This window comes from Macrobrachium nipponense, chromosome 1 (assembly GCF_015104395.2).
Source record: "Macrobrachium nipponense isolate FS-2020 chromosome 1, ASM1510439v2, whole genome shotgun sequence".
NCBI lineage: Eukaryota > Metazoa > Arthropoda > Malacostraca > Decapoda > Palaemonidae > Macrobrachium > Macrobrachium nipponense.
In genome coordinates, this window is record NC_087200.1 from 184,139,300 (window position 1) to 184,158,687 (window position 19,388).

At 35.7% G+C, this 19,388-nt stretch overlaps 1 protein-coding gene and 1 long non-coding RNA gene across 2 annotated transcripts; both read right to left on the minus strand.

The window, feature by feature from the left end:
- Positions 1-7,713: 7,713 nt before the first annotated feature.
- On the minus strand, positions 7,714-10,802 carry LOC135219020 (cytochrome P450 2L1-like). Its single transcript, XM_064255456.1, has 6 exons — positions 10,608-10,802; positions 10,330-10,450; positions 9,666-9,844; positions 9,192-9,310; positions 8,620-8,767; positions 7,714-7,871 (listed from the first exon to the last, which is right to left on the minus strand). The coding sequence occupies exons 3-6, from the start codon at positions 9,772-9,774 to the stop codon at positions 7,714-7,716; spliced, it is 534 nt and encodes a 177-aa protein (XP_064111526.1). The 5' UTR covers positions 9,775-9,844; positions 10,330-10,450; positions 10,608-10,802.
- Positions 10,803-11,046: 244 nt separating this feature from the next.
- On the minus strand, positions 11,047-18,434 carry LOC135219911 (uncharacterized). The gene is made up of 4 exons (XR_010315529.1): positions 18,298-18,434; positions 12,475-12,574; positions 12,208-12,342; positions 11,047-11,254 (listed from the first exon to the last, which is right to left on the minus strand). It is a non-coding gene; the product is annotated as an uncharacterized LOC135219911 (long non-coding RNA).
- Positions 18,435-19,388: the final 954 nt, after the last annotated feature.

Sequence of the window (19,388 nt, forward strand, 5' to 3'; positions counted from 1 at the left end):
AAAAATTGTCGTCGTGATCAACCCTCTACCCATAAAGAGCTCTCTCTCTCTCTCTCTCTCTCTCTCTCTCTCTCTCTCTCTCTCTCTCTCTCTTTGATTGCATTAATCAAGTTCCTACTTATTGAAAGTCACAACAAACTTATATCACGCATATTGGCACAATAAAAAGTGCTGGATGGATTATATAGAATTTAGACCAAAGGCCAAGCGCTGGGATCTACGAGGTCATTCAGCGATGAAACGGAAATAGACAGTAAGAAGATCTGAAAGGCGTGCACTGTGAAACATTGTTAGAGAGGAAGGAAAGTAAGATGAAAGCAAGAGAATATGAACGGAGGTACAGAAAGAATGAATAAAAAGATGTTGCAAATAAGGACGAAGGGACGCTGCAATGATCCTTTAGTAATGCCTACAGTGCATCGCATGAGTTGCACTGACAGCATTACCCCCTCGGGGAAATAAAAAGTGTTTGGGATGGTTCATTTTCGTCTCATACTTCATTACTTTGTTCAAGGTTTGGTTTTCTTGAACTTTTCTCTGCTAGTCTTTATGTTATTCTTATTATTCAAAATGATCGTTTCTTGCTGAACATGCGCCGAACGAGACATATGATCATGGCATGTGCAGATTTCATAAACAGGAAGATTTGTTCTTTTCTTTTTTTATAAGACATATTTATGTCATCCTGATGTTAATTAAGTGGAGACTGTATAATCTTGGCTGCAAATCTAAAGGGTCTAAAACCACAATTGTAAATGATGGTCTTATGTTTAAGTATTAAAAATGCATGCTGTTGCAACTTGATCAATGAGTTTGAAATCCTTGAAAAGAGCAAGCAGACCAAGAAACTTAATTTTTCAAGTGCATTGTTCCTTATCACTTTTTTTAATAAATGTCAAGGACGTTAATATTTCGGTGTGAAAAAACATTATTCATGATATTCTGCAAACTAACGTATACAATGTAATGATCACCAAATTCAACTAGGCCTATGGAAATATAATCTCGATTAAAGAGCAGGATGACAAAATAGCTTTGTAGTAAGCATTTTACTGTAATAAGCGTTGTATCTAAAGATTCTTAATAAAGATAAATACAGGTTTTCTTTTGAGTCATGTACTGTACTGTTTGATTACATACCAATATTATAAGCCTATGGTATTGATTGACTGAGTGGCTTTAAAATGCATGCAAACCAGTTATCTTTCAAAAACATTAGTGGGGGGGGGGGGGGGGGGGGGGGGGGGGGGGGGCCTTACAGCGGCCGCTCCCCAAGTGCGTTGTTTTCAGTTTTGTAAGATCTGAAATTAGGCCTATGAAAAGCAGTGTTGTAGGTACTCTTGGCTTCACGAATTATGGGAGCTACACATCACGGCTCCCTTTAAAGACATTTGTAAATAGCGTTACTTAAGTAACTTTACTTTTTTCACTTGATAAAACTTTATTTTTGTTAAGTGCGTACGCGTTTAATTACTGTTTCCCAGGCAGCGTTGTTGACTTGGCACCTCCACGTCGGACAACCGTTGGGATTACCTGCTGCATTTTGAAGTTGCCATGGGTCTCGTTGGCTTGCTGTGATATGAACCGAAATTCATGAAGCCACTGTACCATACCTCATGTGGAGGTGCACCTTTGATTCAGCAATTGTTAACAAACCTGATGTTACCAGGATCAGTAGTTATAGCTAACCAGCAAAACGGCCTTTATAAATATAGGCGAAAATGTTCATAAACAAATTGGCTACATTTTAAATATAGGCGCATGATGTCCATAACCAGATTGGCTAGATTTAAATATATGTAAGGCCTAAGGTTTTTGATTAATAATATATTATCCATGCGTTCTCTGTGACCTATGGAGTGTGGAGAACAGTGGCAGGAGTGACGACCTGAGAGTAGCTGATGAATGAGTTTCTGGGGTGCGTGAGATAAAGTGCTTAGTTCAACGAGTCAATGCACGACAGTTTATGAACTCTTCTCAAAGTGCCTTTGCGAAACTGGATGAAGCTAGAACCGGGTAGGCGCTAGCGAACTGTGTGTTCATATGTGCGTGTGTGCCTCTTCCCTTTAATAGGTTCATACCCAAGCCTATGGGAGGGATTTTGATAGAGGGCTTCAAGTCACAGGCAAGATGCCGTGGCATTCGTCCGGGGGGAGTTTTGTAACATAGTGTTTAGTGTCCGTTGTCTGGGTAGTGTCAAAGTGCTTTAGCCAAAGGGATGGCTTGTTTGATATCTTGTAAGATGTTCCATTTTATTAACTTTGTCTTTGAACTTGTGTGACTTACCGGGATGTGTTTCTGTATCTTTGAAACAGACGGATTCTGGTACTTGTGGAATGCAGAGGGACTTTTTGGTGACTAGACATTGTACCGTTTTTTGGGTTAGTCTGTAAGACTGGATTGCTTGATTATTTATTCTTGTTAATAAACGTTAATGTTATGATGCAACTCTCTCATTTTCATTACCTGTTAGAATGGAGAGAGAGAGAGAGAGAGAGTAGAGAGAGAGAGAGAGAGAGAGAAAGGTTATGAGTAATGGGGTCTGCCTTCCGTTTCGTGTCCACGCTTACCTTATGAATACTGGGGAATAATCCCCCCATGTTACATATAGGCGCATGATGTCCATAAACAGATTGGCTAGATTTTAAAGTATAAGAATCAATTTAAAAGCAAGATTTCATTTATGTTTGCTCTGTATTATGCTGATATGGTGGTGGACAGAGACATCATTGTTGCAGACATGGCAGCGTTATGTCTAGAATTAACAGCTGGTCATCGAAGTGATAGCTGACTTTACCAGCAAGATGTTAGCTCCATAGCTTTTAAATAGTTAATCAGAAATTATATAATGAAAATCATTATCTAATATGTAAACTGCAGCAGAAGTGATTTAGTCAAGATTAAAAAATATCGGGTCATTCTGATGACAAGTTTCACCTCAAAATTTGTAGTTGAAAAGATACACTGGTACTTATGTCTACACTAGTATACAGTCTTGGCCCAGTGAATAGGGATTTCCCCATTAAGTGGTACCGTATTGGTACAAAATTAAAAGCTTTATGGGTTTTGAATGTGAAACTTCCCCACATAAAACTAAATTCCTAATATACTGGGTCTAAAATTATACAAAAAGTGATGGTGTTCAGATCTTGAGGGATCAACACTTTTTTATCAGCTGATGATCGTGTGCATTCTTACAAAAGGTAAAGTTGTTAACACTTAAGTTCTCGTATCTGAAAGAATGATATGAATACCTTGAGGCAACGGGAGGATAAGTTTTATTTGAAAAAAAGGTCATTGATGTAATTAACATATATATAGTAATCAAATTGGTAGACAAAAATGACATTTACAAAAACTTGGTTTCAACAGGAGGTACTGTCGGCCAAAAAACTCGTGGCAGAGTTTCATAATTTTTCGTTCACTTGCCTGACGCACGATTCATGCCATTATTTATCAATTTTTCTTTTCAAAGATGGAAGAAATCATATGTAATGACGTTAAAAACAGTCACTGATATCTTTAGAACATTATGTTATGTTATTGTGTAAAACTATTTTTCCATATGGCAAAATTGACGTGAACGAAACGAAGTGATAAAAAACGTCATATCACAACCATAGATAATCATTACCAAATAGATAGGAGACACCTATCACTAGTAATATCGCATAAACATAGTCCTTAAATTATCATTTCAATATTAAGTTGAAGGTAGTTGAACTATTCCATTTGTTAAATTTTTACAGAAAACATCGGAATCTCACAAAATGCTTTCAAATTTAAAAACAAAAAGAAAAAATAACGATATCCTAACAGTGTGAACCAGGCGACCTCACTCTATTGCTTTTGATGTTATGTGCACGGGAATCTAATGTCAATGTGTCATTTATTGGTCTAAGAAACATCCCTCGATGAGCGAGAGACAATTATTGCACTGCATTCGTGCAAGTTCCTGTTGGAGAGACATCAAGAAAGCTTAATAAATCATACATAGATGAATCAATTGTTTAAGAACGGCAAAATTTAGAACATGAGCTAGAGGTGGAACACCTCAAGCACCACACGTTGCTGAGCAACATTCATTGTGAATTTTGAATTCTAGTGCATCGTCACGACATTGCTGAACCAGGAATCATGACTAGCTCTACGCTTATGACTGGTGTGTGATGAATACTTTTAGATGGAGAGGAAGAGATGTTTAATCTACACTTGAAATCTTTGATAGGTGTCTAATGAATAAGTCTAATGAATAAGCAACGTATCTTTGATGGATGAGAAAATTCAGTTAGGCTTACTCTTTTTGTTTTGTTTTTTATCGGTGGCCAGCGAATTCCACGGATAGGGAGGGAAACAGTTTCAATGATGCATGCATTTTTCTTTCTTCAAAACCTAAAAAATACATTTTATTGGGAGATACTTTATTAACATCGGCCTAATCCTTCCATCACTCCTATACGCCACCTCCGCTCTTTTCTACGTCTCAGGCGACTCGAGCCGACTTCTCACCACGAACTCCATCGCTTGAAAGCATCAGTAATGATAACTTATATTAAAATTCCGCGCACCCCGACAACGGACGCCTGAAAATGCATGTTTATAAAATATTTTCTGATCAAAGAAACTTTATCTTTCATTCCCCAAAATAGTGCATACCTCGTGTTTACACCCTGTAGCCATCAAAGAGCAACCCTTGATTAAAGCAGTCTTGAAAAAAAAAAAAAAAAAAAAAAAAAAAAAAAAAAAAAAAAAAACATGAAATAGACGACGAACGTCACCCTTCATATTTCTTATCCTTTCAGCTACTTATAATATGCTTATGTTAGTAGGTCGAGGTATACATGTGAAACTAATTTGAATTAATTTCTAGTTAGTAGAAATGAATAGCTGCAGAAAGGTCAACCTAAGAAAGCTTTAATGAAAGTAAGCCTTTCTAATGTATTCGTCAGTTTTGACTCCCACAGCTTTCCAACGTGTCCAAATGAAACAGGATGATATGCAAGGAATTCGATAAAAAATAAGTCTGAATTATATTAGTTTTTTTTTTTTTTTAATAGCTACGTCTGAGTTAATTATGTTTAAGCAATTATGAAAAGGATAAGAAGAAAGGCAACATGGCTAATAAAACAAGAATAACGGGAATAATCAAATAAATGCGATTATATAAATAAATATATATATATATATATATATATATATATATATATATATATATATATATATATATGATATATACACATATATATTGTCGATTTAAATATTCTTTATATTATGTATCCGAGAGAGTATACTGCTAAAAATAGACCTAGGCTAATCATGTGCGAAAATCAGAAGTCCAATTTAGGCCCACTAAATGTCATGCAAATTATTTACTGATCAAAGGACGAAATTAGTTTAATTAACATCGTTTTTCAAAGAATGTTAACGCCTTGATGTATTGTTTATCGCTGTAGGAGACGAAATGACAAACACCCCAGTGCAGTAGATACGTTGAGTCAAGACTCGAGCGGCAGCAAAGTCAACTTCAAAATGCTTGGTATGCTGTCACGAAGCTAGAGTTGAGAATTAAATTAGAAATCGTGGACCCATCGGTATATATTTTCCTTACTTTGTAAAATAATTATCTTTGATACGTTGAGTAAGTCTACTCTATTCTAATGTAATTTATTCCAAGTATAGCACCTTTGAAAGGAAATGTTATTTATTGTTAAGTAAATAATCTGGCACCTGCATATGCAATATTTCCATAACGAACAATGAATTAAGAAACTACGCCAATTCTCGTGGCCGTCTGTACAATCTCGATACAACTTTATAATTTTATCATCACATTAACAAGCGTTTAACTTTGAAAGAGGACGTAAGAGTTAATGAAGAATGATCTTTGATATGGGAGGCAAAGGCATCCATCTTGTAACAAAGATGATATAAATGAACTGATATTCATTTTTTATTTCAACCAAAATATTCTTTCAACAGATTCGTACTAAATAGAAGCTAGTGATTATAGGACAGCTGGAAGGTCGTTGTTAGCCTATATTGAAATATATTTGTTATAAAATAATCTAACAAATGAGACGCAACGATGTTGTTCCCATTACCTCTGGTTTCCTCAGATTTATTGAGAGTCCCATCCCTCTCATAATATGATGTATTTATGAGGAAATTTATCGTAAATACTTTTCTTGTTGTATGATAACGAAAACTATGCTAGCATAAATAAGACAAAAAACATATGACAGGAGCAACAAAATGAGACTATTTAGATCTACATGAGCATAAAAAAGGCCTAATTGTTTATCTTGCAGAACTGGTTGCTAAAATTTGGCGATGTTTGGGCTATGCCAGTGAGATAGAATGGGATACATATCATACTGGATGGTGAACATTTTTTATTTTCATATCATACTGAATGATGAACATGTTTATTTTAAAAGTCAATCTTGTAGTTTCTATGGGATAAATTATCACAATTATATAATTATACTGGAACATCAGTCTTTTTGAAGACATTAAAAGTTTCAACTCAACACGACCAAAGTAAAAGCATATCACATTTGAAATGAGAATCACTGTTATCATTGTGGCACCTTCCATTTCACTGTTTTATCTCACAACCTCAGTACTTGAAAACCTCACATTGAATTGAAGAGGTTCAGAATCCTAATGGATCTGTTCAGTTAAAAATCTATCCTTTGTGCGATCCATTAATCAACAAGTGTATTATACATAAAAAACATATATGGAGGAGCAACACATCTAATAAGTATTTTGTGTTCTGTCAGCTGTAGTTTTTATCAATACTTATTTATCTATTTACTATTTGGTGTTACATTGTGCCTAATCATCATTAGAATCACGAACCATTCATATCAAGAAAACACCCCATCGTTTGAATGAAGGTCGATCAGAATCTTCATCTCGAGATTACAGATGTTCCTAAAGTACAATGGTCAATTCAATATTACCGTAAGCATGACTGTGCATTCTCTCTCTCTCTCTCTCTCTCTCCTCTCTCTTCTCTCTCCTCTCTCTCTCTCTCTCTCTCTCTCTCTCTTTCTTTTATATAACAAATATGATTATAGGAATTTTTCTCATTTATTCGGTTTTTTATAATAAAATACAACTAGGATATGAATTTTTTCTCTCTGTAAAAAAAAATAATAAAAAAAATAATAATAATAACAATAATAATTAGTACGGTATTGCATAGTCTCTCCAGTCACCAGTTGCCTGTCATTTATGCAGACAATGCAAAGGAAATAGCTTCCATTTTTAACAGTTTTCCGCATCTTAACAAAACTTCACCTCTATGGGAAACATTAGCTCAATAATTCCAGCAATAACTCTAAGACACTCCTCTATTTGAGACCTTTTGCAGAACTATGCTTCTTCTGCTTTAACCTCACCAACCTGTATTTCATCTGAATATCTAAAAAATTCTGGCTCTAATTACCCGAGTACAAAGTTCTACCGAGTTCCTGTTTTGCAATAAAGTATATAATAAAGGCAAATTGTACGTATATTTGTGGCATAAAAATGGTGCTAATGGTATCTAAAAACTAAGTTATTACCTGTCTATGACTGTGCTTCTGAACCAATGTTTTACCGTCTTGTCAATACGGTCGCCTTCCTTTACTTTAAGGCAGGGCTGTAGAAAAGACAAAAGTCGTTGAATCTTTATTTTCAAGTTTTCTCTTCGTCAGTACAACCTCATACGGCGGGATAAGCTAAGGAGGGCTGGAAGTGATCAGGTTCCAAAGAAATGGAACCCCCCTTGGGGGGTGAAGCAGTGAATCTCTGGAAGAGACAAGTTGCAAAGATGAACAGCTCCATTCTAGCTAAGCTCTCACCCAGACACTGGCGTCGCCCTGAGATAAATACAACGGGTCATGATATTAACGTATCAAAATGATTTTATTTCTAGTTTCTTTGTTCTGAAGTTAAATTTCTTTTGGGAGTTCATGATTAAGCTTGACAATCAGAACCTCCAAGGTGTGCAATTGCCTAATCACGCATGTCAGAAAGCTAAGCCTCCTTGAAAAAAATTTAATTCCCACTCAATTCTCCCACTATAACCTCTCTTCAGGAAGCATTGCTCCACAAAACAGTTTCTATTGCTTACAAGGGTATAGAATTAGGAAGAGAACTACGGTCATTCAAAGCAACTTTTACATTCTAATTGACTCTTCAAATTCAATTTCGTCTTGAGGCCAGTCACTGCTTTGAATGAGCATAGGTCTATTTCTAAATGTACGTCCTGAATGTAACATCCTATAATTTTGGCTACCATGATAAGTAATAAAGATAATTCATTTCAAACATGATTTTTGCTGAAGCAATCACACAATTTGGAGGTTTTCATTGTCAACAATTATAATAGCACATAAGAATATCTAAATGGAAGTTAAATTATGATATCTTCTTAATAAAACACTTATTTGCAAGATTTAGAATTAGAATAAGTTTAATTCACCAAGAAAGGTAAAATTACACCTTCAATAATTCCTTCGTGACAAATCTAAGTGTCCATTTATTCCTGGGGCTCATTCAAATAAAAAGAACCTTACATACAAAGTCACCACAGAGAGAACTAGGATTAAAGCCGATGATACTCACCAAGAGAAAAAGGAAGGAAACCTTCTCTCTTCGTGATGACTTTGCCTTCTTTGTCAAGGAAGTGCTCATGGGTAGAATTCTCAGGTCTCTCAAAATATTTCTTGTTTTCTCTGTGGCAGCTCCTGGCACTGGCAAATATTGCTGTGTTCTGGGGAAAAGTGGCAACAAGAGTCACTATGAATAAAAGAAATATACAACATTTGACTACATGTAAAAATAATTTACTTCTGGGCTTATGAGGCGAAGCAGCCAAGTTGAGGTTGATAATGTCAAATTCAATTTGTATACAAACTGAATTTAGTTCAATAGTAACTAAAACTCTTGTGACATTACAACAAAGCAGCTTTTGTTAGATTAGTTGGTATTGTGCTCAACTTATTTAGAATGAAAATTTTTATACGATTAAATTGTTAGAAATAATTAGCATTTAAGACTGTTAAGCTTTTGAAATATCTCTATTTTTAGGTCAAATTAGGGCTATAATCTTATCATTATTGCTGTAGTTAAGAAAGTACCTATTAGTCTACCTGTTAGTCTCAAACAGGTTTGACCAGTGATATTGAAAGACATACCTTAGGCAAACGGTACCTGCCCACTTGGATTTCTTCTGTGGTTGCGTGCATAACACCTACAGGTATTAAGGAAGAATACCTCATTACCTCCAGTAAAAACTGCCTCGGTGTATGGCAGTCTGAAAATTAAGGTTTTTGTTATTCACGATTAAATATTCAAAACATTAGCTAACCTCCTCATGAGAATAAATCATACAGGTAAGCAGAAATGAACAGAAAAATAAGTAGGTATACTATATTCCTAGTGAAAGTGTAGAATAGGACCATAGTACATCAAGAAAGAATTAAAGCTCTAATTTCCTAGAATCTACTCTAACTTGACATATGACTAAATAAAGTTTTTAAATTCCAACCCAGTCTTCCTGAACTCAACTTATTATTTTAATCTGACTGGTCCATCCAGTGTTTTTCTTTAAACCGCATACATTAGGCCCAATAAACTTTAATAATAAACTTTTCACGTAGCACATTAACCTGTCCTTATCCTGGAGAGAAGGAGTGTGTCCCTTGGAACAACCTCATCAATTTCCTTCTGCATTTTCCCTGTATTTCGGGATGGGTGGCCAAGAGAGCGATCAGCCATCGGATGGTAGACGAAGTTGTCTCACTTCCTGCAGCGAACAAGTCGTCGAGGGTTATGATAAGGTTGAAGTCTGAAAGTTGAAGGGATTCTGAATTACCTGGTAGACATTTAGGACAACAAGGCAAAGGCATACAGATATTAGAGGTAGATCAAGTGCAAGGATCTAAAGGTGGAACTGGGAAAATGCCTCTACAGTTACACTATGATGTAAACAGATGAAAGTGCTTTTTGGGTTGTAGAAAAGACAGAAGAAAGGGAACGGGAATACCGGTAAAGTGAAAGACTAAAAAAGAGGGTGCAGCTAGGGGCAGAGGAGATCCTGCAAAGACACTTTCGTAATGCCAACAGTGCACTATGTGAGGTGCACTAATGGAACACCCCTTCATGAGGAAAAGTGATTATTTCGAGGAATGCCAACTTCTTGCACGTTTATTTTACTGCCATGGTAATATTAGCATAGTAGTTGTTAATTTGGCTCCATCAAGCACTTGTTTTTATTTCTAACAAGAGTAACAAATTTTGATGGTCACGGCAACGTGATTTTTGCGCACTCACAGTCTTCCCTGAATATGGAACTAAGGCTGCCCCTCTCTTTCTGCATTTGTATGAGGTAGGCATCTATGTAGTCCTTGGGATTGTCTGGGTCCAGCGTCTTCACGTGAGTCTCTATAGTTTCCTCAAAAACAGAATAAATCCAAAGTTATTTGCCCACAAAGTACTATTAAGAAAAAGTAATGAGATCAGTCATTTAAAAGGATTAAATCTAGTATTGTACTATATATGATGAAATAATTAAGAAAATGATACAAGGGATACTTGCTGGAGATACTTACAAGCATGAGGTTGTTGAATTGTCCATATTTTGGCAGACTAATTTCACTTTGAACACTTTCTCGAGGACAATTCTAGGGAGTATTTTCACTAGATATGGGAACACATCCAAAATCTGGAGTCTCCTTGTATCAAGTCTATGTTATCTCTCAGGATGGTATTAAATTTTATTATTTCTTGGTCATCCGTGTCGTACCTTATATCTGGATACAGTGAAAGAGAATGGAAGTCTAATCAACTCTGTCATTCTATCTTTAGCTCTCGTCTTCTGAACTCATGAATTCAACATAACTCAGTATCATTGTGTCTCTCAAATGAGTGAATTAATTACCCTCCACTTGAGAGAAGGATTTGAGTTGAAAGATAAGTACGTATATCAGGTTTTATACAAGCCAAGAAATAAAAAAACAAAAAGTAGCCATCACTTACTCGCCACAAGCTTCCAGATGACGTTCAACACAGCAACATTGAGACACCAAGATATTTCTATGGGTTTCCCAGATGTCCTCTCAAAAGTCTCTACAAGGTTCTGAGCCTCATACTGGATGGAAGCCCTCAAGGGAAGACTTTCCCATGCCAAAATCCTTCAGGTGTCTAATGGCAAACCTCCTGCCCTGTACCCAGACGTCACCGACTGCATTCACAATTCCTAATAAAAGACAAAGGCTGTAGCGTGCGTCTATGTCACTGTTCTACACCTGCGGTAATCCAGTCCTTAGTAATGTTTAAAAAAAAAAAAAAAAAAAAAAAAAAAAAAAAAAAAATGATTTCTTCCAGACATATCTTTCAACTCATGCAATTTCAAGTTATCTTGTTAAATCACAGACCTGCTGTTACCTATCCTCTAATGATGATAACGAATCAACTCGTCACATTTATTCACTGGCCACTTTTAGATACCATCTCTCCAAAAAATAGATTATCTCACTGAGCAGTGTAGTAGGGTCAGAGAGTACTATTATATTTGTGCGTGTTTCTTTGAGCTAATGTATATTTTTGTCACTTGGCAGTTTTTTTAATAGAGAAGGACTTAGAATCACTGGTCTGCTATACATTACTGGATTAGACTCATATGTACTATTCGGGGCTGCAATTAGCAATATAAACAGTTTTCTGAAGCGAAAAATATTTGTTCTCTCAGGATATACCATCATTGACTATTATTCACAATATTTTTCCTGAACACAATAAACTTATGTACTAACAGTCTATCATGTCATGTGGGAACTAAATACTGTGTAAGGTTCTATAAAGTATAATAAAGTTTAAGATTTTTTACATTCCTAAGCAAAAATTCAGATTTGAGATTGAAGCCGCGCTCATTTTGATCTCTTGCTTTTAATCAATCTCTAATTATTCAAGCACTGCAGCCTGACTAAAATCTAGACTATCAGAATTTGTGGAAACATCAGTAATGAGAGGAAATGAGTGAAGAGGTGATTAAAATCAAGATAATGAGTTGGGAACTTGTGACATATACTGATACTTTGACTTAGGTCTAGAATGGGAAGCATCTGCTAGTTATTTTATTTATATCCTACAGAAAATGAATTAACAAGTAAATTATAACTGTTAACTGCTAAGAAATCCAAAGAAACTAACCTGAGTTTTTGTGTGATCTTATCAATTCAAAAGAAAACAAGTAAGGCCTTCCCTGACATTCAGGCCTGTTTGAAGGTGGTCTTGATGAGCTCATAGTCGCAGAGGCCGACCATCACTTGGCTGCCAACCTTCCAGCTGCCAAGAAGAGAATTTTATATCATTGACAGAACATAAAAACAACCGTGAAAAGGTGAATTTGGCGTCTGTGCATTCAAATCATACTAAGCAAAGCGTTGTCATTGTTAACTCATCATTAAGAATGCTTACGTAAATATGTCTCCATATTTTTTCCTCAGATCACTGATAAGATTTCCGACATTAGTGGTATAGAGAGGGATGTATCCAATTATTGGGAGACCCCACCGTCCTGGAAAGGATAGTTGCATAATCTTTAAATACTGAGATAATTAAATCTTTGAATATTAAACATTTCCAAACAAGATTAGCTTAAAATTGTACCAGGCCAGTAGGCCTTGCCAAATTTGGAACGAACAAAAATAACAGTTGAATTTTGAAGAGTGCAAAATAACCTTTTATACTAAGCTGCTAAAGGTTTTTTTTTTTTTTTTTTTTTTTTTTCTTTTTTTTTTTTTTTTCTTTTTTTTTTTTTTTTTTTTTTTCAAGAATTTGTTATTCTTTGGTAAACTGCGATCTGTTAACCAATAGTTTACTGACATTTACATGCTACAAGAGCTTTTGGATGCAATTAGTTTTTAGAATATGGTTATGCCTTTGTGTTGTTTAACCTAATAAAGAAAAGATAACAGTGTAAACAATATAAGACATCTTGATAGCTTTTGATGTCTCACGCAAATCTGGGTCATATATTCTCTCTATCGACAACAGATATAATTTCCTCTAAATGTTATTGCTTTGTTATCAGATTTACCTGCAATCTCAATTTCAACCTAGAAAAAGAATGCAAGAATAAATAAAGCTGAATTTCTAACCGAGTATCAAACCCTATGCAAGCAGGTTGAAGTTATTAATTTTTAATAATAATACTAAATTTTATTTTCAGCTCAAGGCCATATACATGGAATATACAAAGTATATAGACAATACATACAATCTAAACACATGAGATAACATGATAACAAATAATTAATTGGCAATATCCACACAGTTGCTGAAGTAGTACGAAAGGTATTACAGTCAACCCAATGATATCAAATAAAAATAATAATTCTCTGAGATGTTGTTTTTGTAGGATAAATGATTTACTAATTTCCAAATGCGTGTTAATATTAATGTAAACAGCAATAATATAAATTATTAACAAAACTACTATAGTGAATTTGTAAGATCTTAGTTTATAAATTAAAAAAATTATGTAAGAATGAAGGAAAACCATTCTCCACCCCCTGCATCCAGGTAATGCTAAACTGAGGTCCAAGAGCTGTCAAATATGTCAAGTAATGTGACAGGAGGGGGAGTATGTTGCCATCTCCATCTATGTTCAAGTAATTTCTCTCGCTCTCTCTTTTACTGAGATGAGAGAATTTTTATGGTACATGTTTATTAATATTTTCAAATAATAACAATATACGTAACTGTAATTACAAAATTCGTATGTGATATGTAGTATTTAAAGAAATGCAATAATTTTTTATTTTACTCTTTTAAATAAGCATAACTCTCTCTCTCTCTCTCTCTCTCTCTCTCTCTCTCTCTCTCTCTCTCTCTCTCTCTTGGGCACCCCATAAGATATATATGTTATAGAGGTAACTTTCTACCTCTGTTTGGCTGAAAGTGTTAGAAGTGTGTATATATCTTTAACAGTACTACTACATTTTTGATAATAAAATAATAATTTACAGTATACTAATTTCCAAATATTAGTATTAAGTTTATAGTTGTTTCGTTGAAAGCGTATCCGATTGGGAGTGAGTTCAGTTTGACATTCAGGGCATAGTGTACATATTAAACAGGTATGGTGAGAGAATGCCCCCTTGCCGAAGCCTGTTTAGGGAGCCGAAGGTGTACACAATACATTAGCCCATTTGACACAGAATTGCTGCATGGAGAACCAGCCATATAAAATCCCAATTAATTATAGATATGTGCCTCTTTTTTGCAGCTTCAGGTCGTTTACTCTGTCAAATGCTTTTCTCACATCTACAAAACAGGAAAACAGGAGAGACTGATGGTAGGTAATGTTCAGCAATTCTTTTAATATGTAGATGCTAGTTGTCTGTGGTGTGTAGAAAGGGGAGAAGTCTCACTAGCAGAACTGACTCAAGTATCTACAAAGTGATTGTAGTGATTTTAATAATCTGGGGGTAATTGTCAGGGTCAGCAGCATCCATTAGCTTGTATTTGATTAATGGTATCAATTGAACTAAGAGTAGGGAGTCTGGAAGAAACTGGTGAATTATGCACACATTGAATAGGGCAGCTAGCAAAATGTAAATATTTGGGAGGCAGAATTTGAAAGCTTCTGCAGGAAGACATTGCAGCGGGGCCAATTTATCATTAGGTAGGTTGTTTATGGCATCAATGATGTTATCTGGCATAATACAATCTGCAAAATGAAAATGAATGTATCAGTAACGGAGATTATCTACATCCCTTAGGAAGTTGTTGATCATTTATGCCATTCAGGATATTGCTGAAATGATTGCTCCACATACTTGTGATAACCTCATCACCAATGGCTTCACCTACTCTCTGTGATAGCTTTTTAGTTTTGGGATTTAGGGATTGGGATTGGATGTTTTTACAAAGAGGAGGATAATCACAGGATTCTAAATTTCTAAACATTGCATCGTTCATAGTTGCTTTTCATTTAATCTGCAGTGCTTAAGAGCATGTTTAAACTGTGCTTTCGCCTCGTTTTAGCAATGCAAAGTATCCTTTCAGCCAGCTACCATTTTGCCTTCAAAGTAAAAACATTTCTTGTGTACGTGTACACTGATCTTTAACCAAGTCTTTCCAGCCAGGTATATGACGAGAGTTACCTTAATGAAATCTAAAGGTAGCCCTGCTGAAGAAAGCATACGGAAATTATGTTCGAATAGAATTCTCTCAGATCTCTCCTGCGGTGGTCATGTTTACATTTTGTGTTAGTACAAGGTGAGGCGCTTGCTGGTTGAACTATTGACCGCAACCGTGGTCACCCTAAAGTATCTGGTTTTCTGTTGGTTTTTAAAATCCCAGTTTACAGCTGGTGGGTGATCAGTTAGGGGATTCACGGTAAGGAGGGGGGTGGGGTACTGAATGACACCTGTAAAGGTATGGTATCGTAGCCTGTTGCAAGATCGTAGCGAATGTTGTAGGTCACAATATAATCATGAAGTTGTGGAGACGTGATGCAATGGTCCAGCCAGGAGGTTGTAATTGTGTCCATTCTATTTTGTACATAGGAATAGGAGGGGGGAGGGAGGAGTATTACATGGCTAATTTGGTGAGCATGATTTTGACAGAAGCATGTAAGTTCGTTATGAAATTGTTTTGTGGCTTGAGAATTAACGTCCCGGATTATACAAATATGATCAGCAGGAGAATCATGAACAATACTGTATAAATCAACCTAGGATCATGCAGTACTGATAAAAATTATTGTTAATTTCCTAGGGCATATATATATATAAACAATTATTATGACTTTAGAGTCCCCTTCTGTCACTTGAAGCCTCAGCAATCTATCACTCCTGTTGGTCATCACATTTATCATATTGTCTAATGATTTGTGCCACAGGAAGAATAGGACCCTTTTTCGGTGACTGGCTACGATTTGATCTGTAACTTGCATCGATGAGGTAGCGAAAGCTCTGAAGTCTTTATGTATTGAATCGCAGATGACAAGGTCATGTGGCCAGAGGAGCTTTTCTTGAAACGGCAAAGCAATGATGCTTTGAAGTTTTTGCAAAACATGTTTAGGAGAGAAATGTTCTGCATGAGGCCAAAAAACTATTCCAAGAGATTATATCTAATGTAACCATGGCAACTCACAATGATGGGAGATGAAAGAGCTGATCATTTGGGTGGATGGAGGGGTTAGCCAGCATGGGTGGGCAGTCACTCACTCACTGTAGGAAGTTGGCTGGAAGTGACCCTGCTTGGGATGTCAGTAAGTTACTTTTTTTTTTTTTTTTTGTCCCGTGTTAGGTTATATCTTGAGATCTTTATATTATGACCAAAATTCTTTCCTTTAAGAAACAATGAGGATGTAGAAATAGGCAGGTAATCCTGTAAGCCACTTTATGTTTAATTTTGCATGGGAGTTCATGGGAGATGAGGGCGTCAGAGCTGTGAGAAACTCGACTCTCTCCACTATTGTGTCTAGCTTCACCAACGAGGGCAGATTGTGAATCACAACATGACATCTCTTCTTAGGTTTTGGGCAAGGTGATTCATGATTGTTGAGCTGTTTAGTCCAGTGGACAAACGAGAGGTTCTTTTCTTTTTCTACTTGCTTGTGTCTGCCAGCCGACCAAGACCTCTCATGATCATTTTCATCATCAAAGATGGGGGACTGGGGGAGAGATAGGGTCGGGAGACTCACGAGGGCTGGTGATCGTCACTGGGGATCTATCTAACACCAGAGGCACTAGGGAGGGAGAGGAGGTTGAGAGTCCATCAGTCCTGTCCGAAAGGTCTATAGGTGACCGTACATGAGTTGCTGATGAACGGGAAAATTCTATAAGAATTTTAGTTGATGTTTTAATGAAAAAAAAAGAAACAAAGAAAACAAACATGATGTTTGTACGAAGACCCAAATTTACCAGAACAAGAGGCGGAGTGTTGATGTCGCTTGCCAAAATTTAGTCAAAACTAGAGTAATTTTTCTGGATATTTCACTTTATGGAAAATCTTTTTATAATTCGTAAAACAGAAGAAGAATATAAAAAAGTACTGTTTTTTTTTAACCACAGGGATGGAATGAAAGTACCTCTTCACCCAAAATTCCATGATAATATAAATTAAAGGCCAACTTCCGAGATAATAGATATACCGAGGGAATAAAAAAAAATGAGCTATAAATAATTCAAGGAAAACAAATTAAAAATTATCTTACAGCTTTCACTAGTTTTATCATATTTCACTTATCTAAAGATTTTTATCCTTGTAGACGCACCCTGCGTTGAATTCTATGACTTACCTCCGAGTATGATGATTCATGCATTTTGTAGCTTTTTTTAAATATGCAATTATTCTAATTTTTTTATAGTCGATGTCTCCTGGAGTCAAAATTCTCAGGCTTCAAATACTTCTGTTCTCAGGGTAAATGCAAAAACGACATTTTTATAATAAAATAAGATTTTGTATCATACTTACCAAGTAATGACTTAGCTAATGATTATGCTTTCACGGCATTACTAATTCAAAATTCGCCCGTAAACACAGCTGTTGCCAAGAGGAGGCGGTGACAGACCCCGTCAATAGGAACAATTCTTTTGAATTTACATTACCCATCCACCAGTAAGCACAGAAAATGTAAAAAATAGGAGTTGCAGGGTCCGGGTGATTCGTTTGAGTGTATTCCTGTAAAAATGATTAAATCCACAAGACTCGTCTGAAATTAATTCCCAAGTATATAAAAATTTATGTTTATAAAATGTTAAAAGTTTAATTGAAAATTTGTTTTAGTACTAACAAGGATATCCACAAGAGCTTAATGATTAATCAAGTCAGAAACAAAACCAAATCTGTACGAATAGGTACAGTAAAACCCATCGCATTGGCAGACTCACGATTCAAGGACTCGCTTACTCATGGATTTTTTCTACGGACTTTACATACCCATTATTTGCTGAAAATTTGGCCAATCACAGTATTTTCCACTAAGAAATATTCACAAATTACTGTAATTTCATATTATTTTCATGACTAAATACACTTTTTGTAATAAACTATTAAAATACTTAGGCATAAGCATTTTAAAGATTGTGTTTTTAACTAGCTATTTGCAGGGCTCTGGTACACATCCACCATGAATGGGGGGTCTACTGTCTAATTAGTATAGACTTATGTTCAGTTTCATGGGTATTTTAGAGGTGTACTGCTAGCTCTAAAAGGAGACCAAAACCCTTAGAAACCGTATAAGCCTGTTTCTACCCTATTCTAAATCGCACTAGGGCATATCACCTGGTGGAAGACTGCTTGGTTTCCTGGATAGCCAGTAGAGTAGGCCTAGGAACAGAACCACCAACGTCCATGTCAACATGGTTGTAGCTGAATGTCGAACAGAGAAACTAGGAGCTACCCTTTCATTGCTGCATTTTATATTGCCTCCTTATCATTCAAGAAGCGATAAGGAGAGTCATTTCTGTCTGTTGATTTTAGATGCAACTGAAAACACATTCTCTCTATTATCACGTGAAATGCTTAGTTCAAAGTGCGGTGTGATTAGGTTAGCGGTGACATCAGTGAAAGCACACTTAACATGCTCCTCGGACTGGTCAACATACCCACGTCTGCATCATTATGACAGTAGACCTAATAACTCAACAGTCATAACAACATTTTCAAAGTAGGAATATGAATTACAACCAGTTTTCTTTGAATGTTCAAGTTTATGCTGTGTTTAAGCTGCCTGTATGTTGCAAAATGTTTTCCAGGCCTAAAGAAATAATCTAAGCCTTCTGAGATGTAATCTGTTACTAATGAATGTATTTGTAGAGATTACCTGTTCTTTGAGGAATATGAAATTACAACCAGTTTTCTTTGAATGTTGAAGTTTTAGGCTGTCTTTAAGCTGCCTGTATGTTGCAAAATGATTTATAGGCCTAAAAAAAAATTATAAGCCTTCTGAAATGTAATCTGTTACTAATGTTTTTATTTGTAAAGATTACCTGTTCTTTGAGGAATAAAAGAGGACGATTTTGATTATATGGAGATGATGGATATTAGTCGAAATATCATAAGTATAATATTAAGGCGTATGGAACACTTGTTTTTCAACTGGTTTAGAATATTATATTCTTAAAAGTCCTTCTGCTCGCTTTTTATTCTTTCTTAGGTAACTTGAAGTGCAAGAACGTGTAGATAACCTCATTTACTTTCTGGCCAGAAATTGTTAATAGTGAGATGTGACTGTTAAGTGTAAAGCAAAGAAATCTAACACCTAGTCCTAGGAGTAATATCTTGGCTTTGGCAAAAGAATAATTGCATAGGCGAATATTTGCTAGTATGCCATCATTTTTTTAAATATTTAAGAATTATAACAAATAATTATG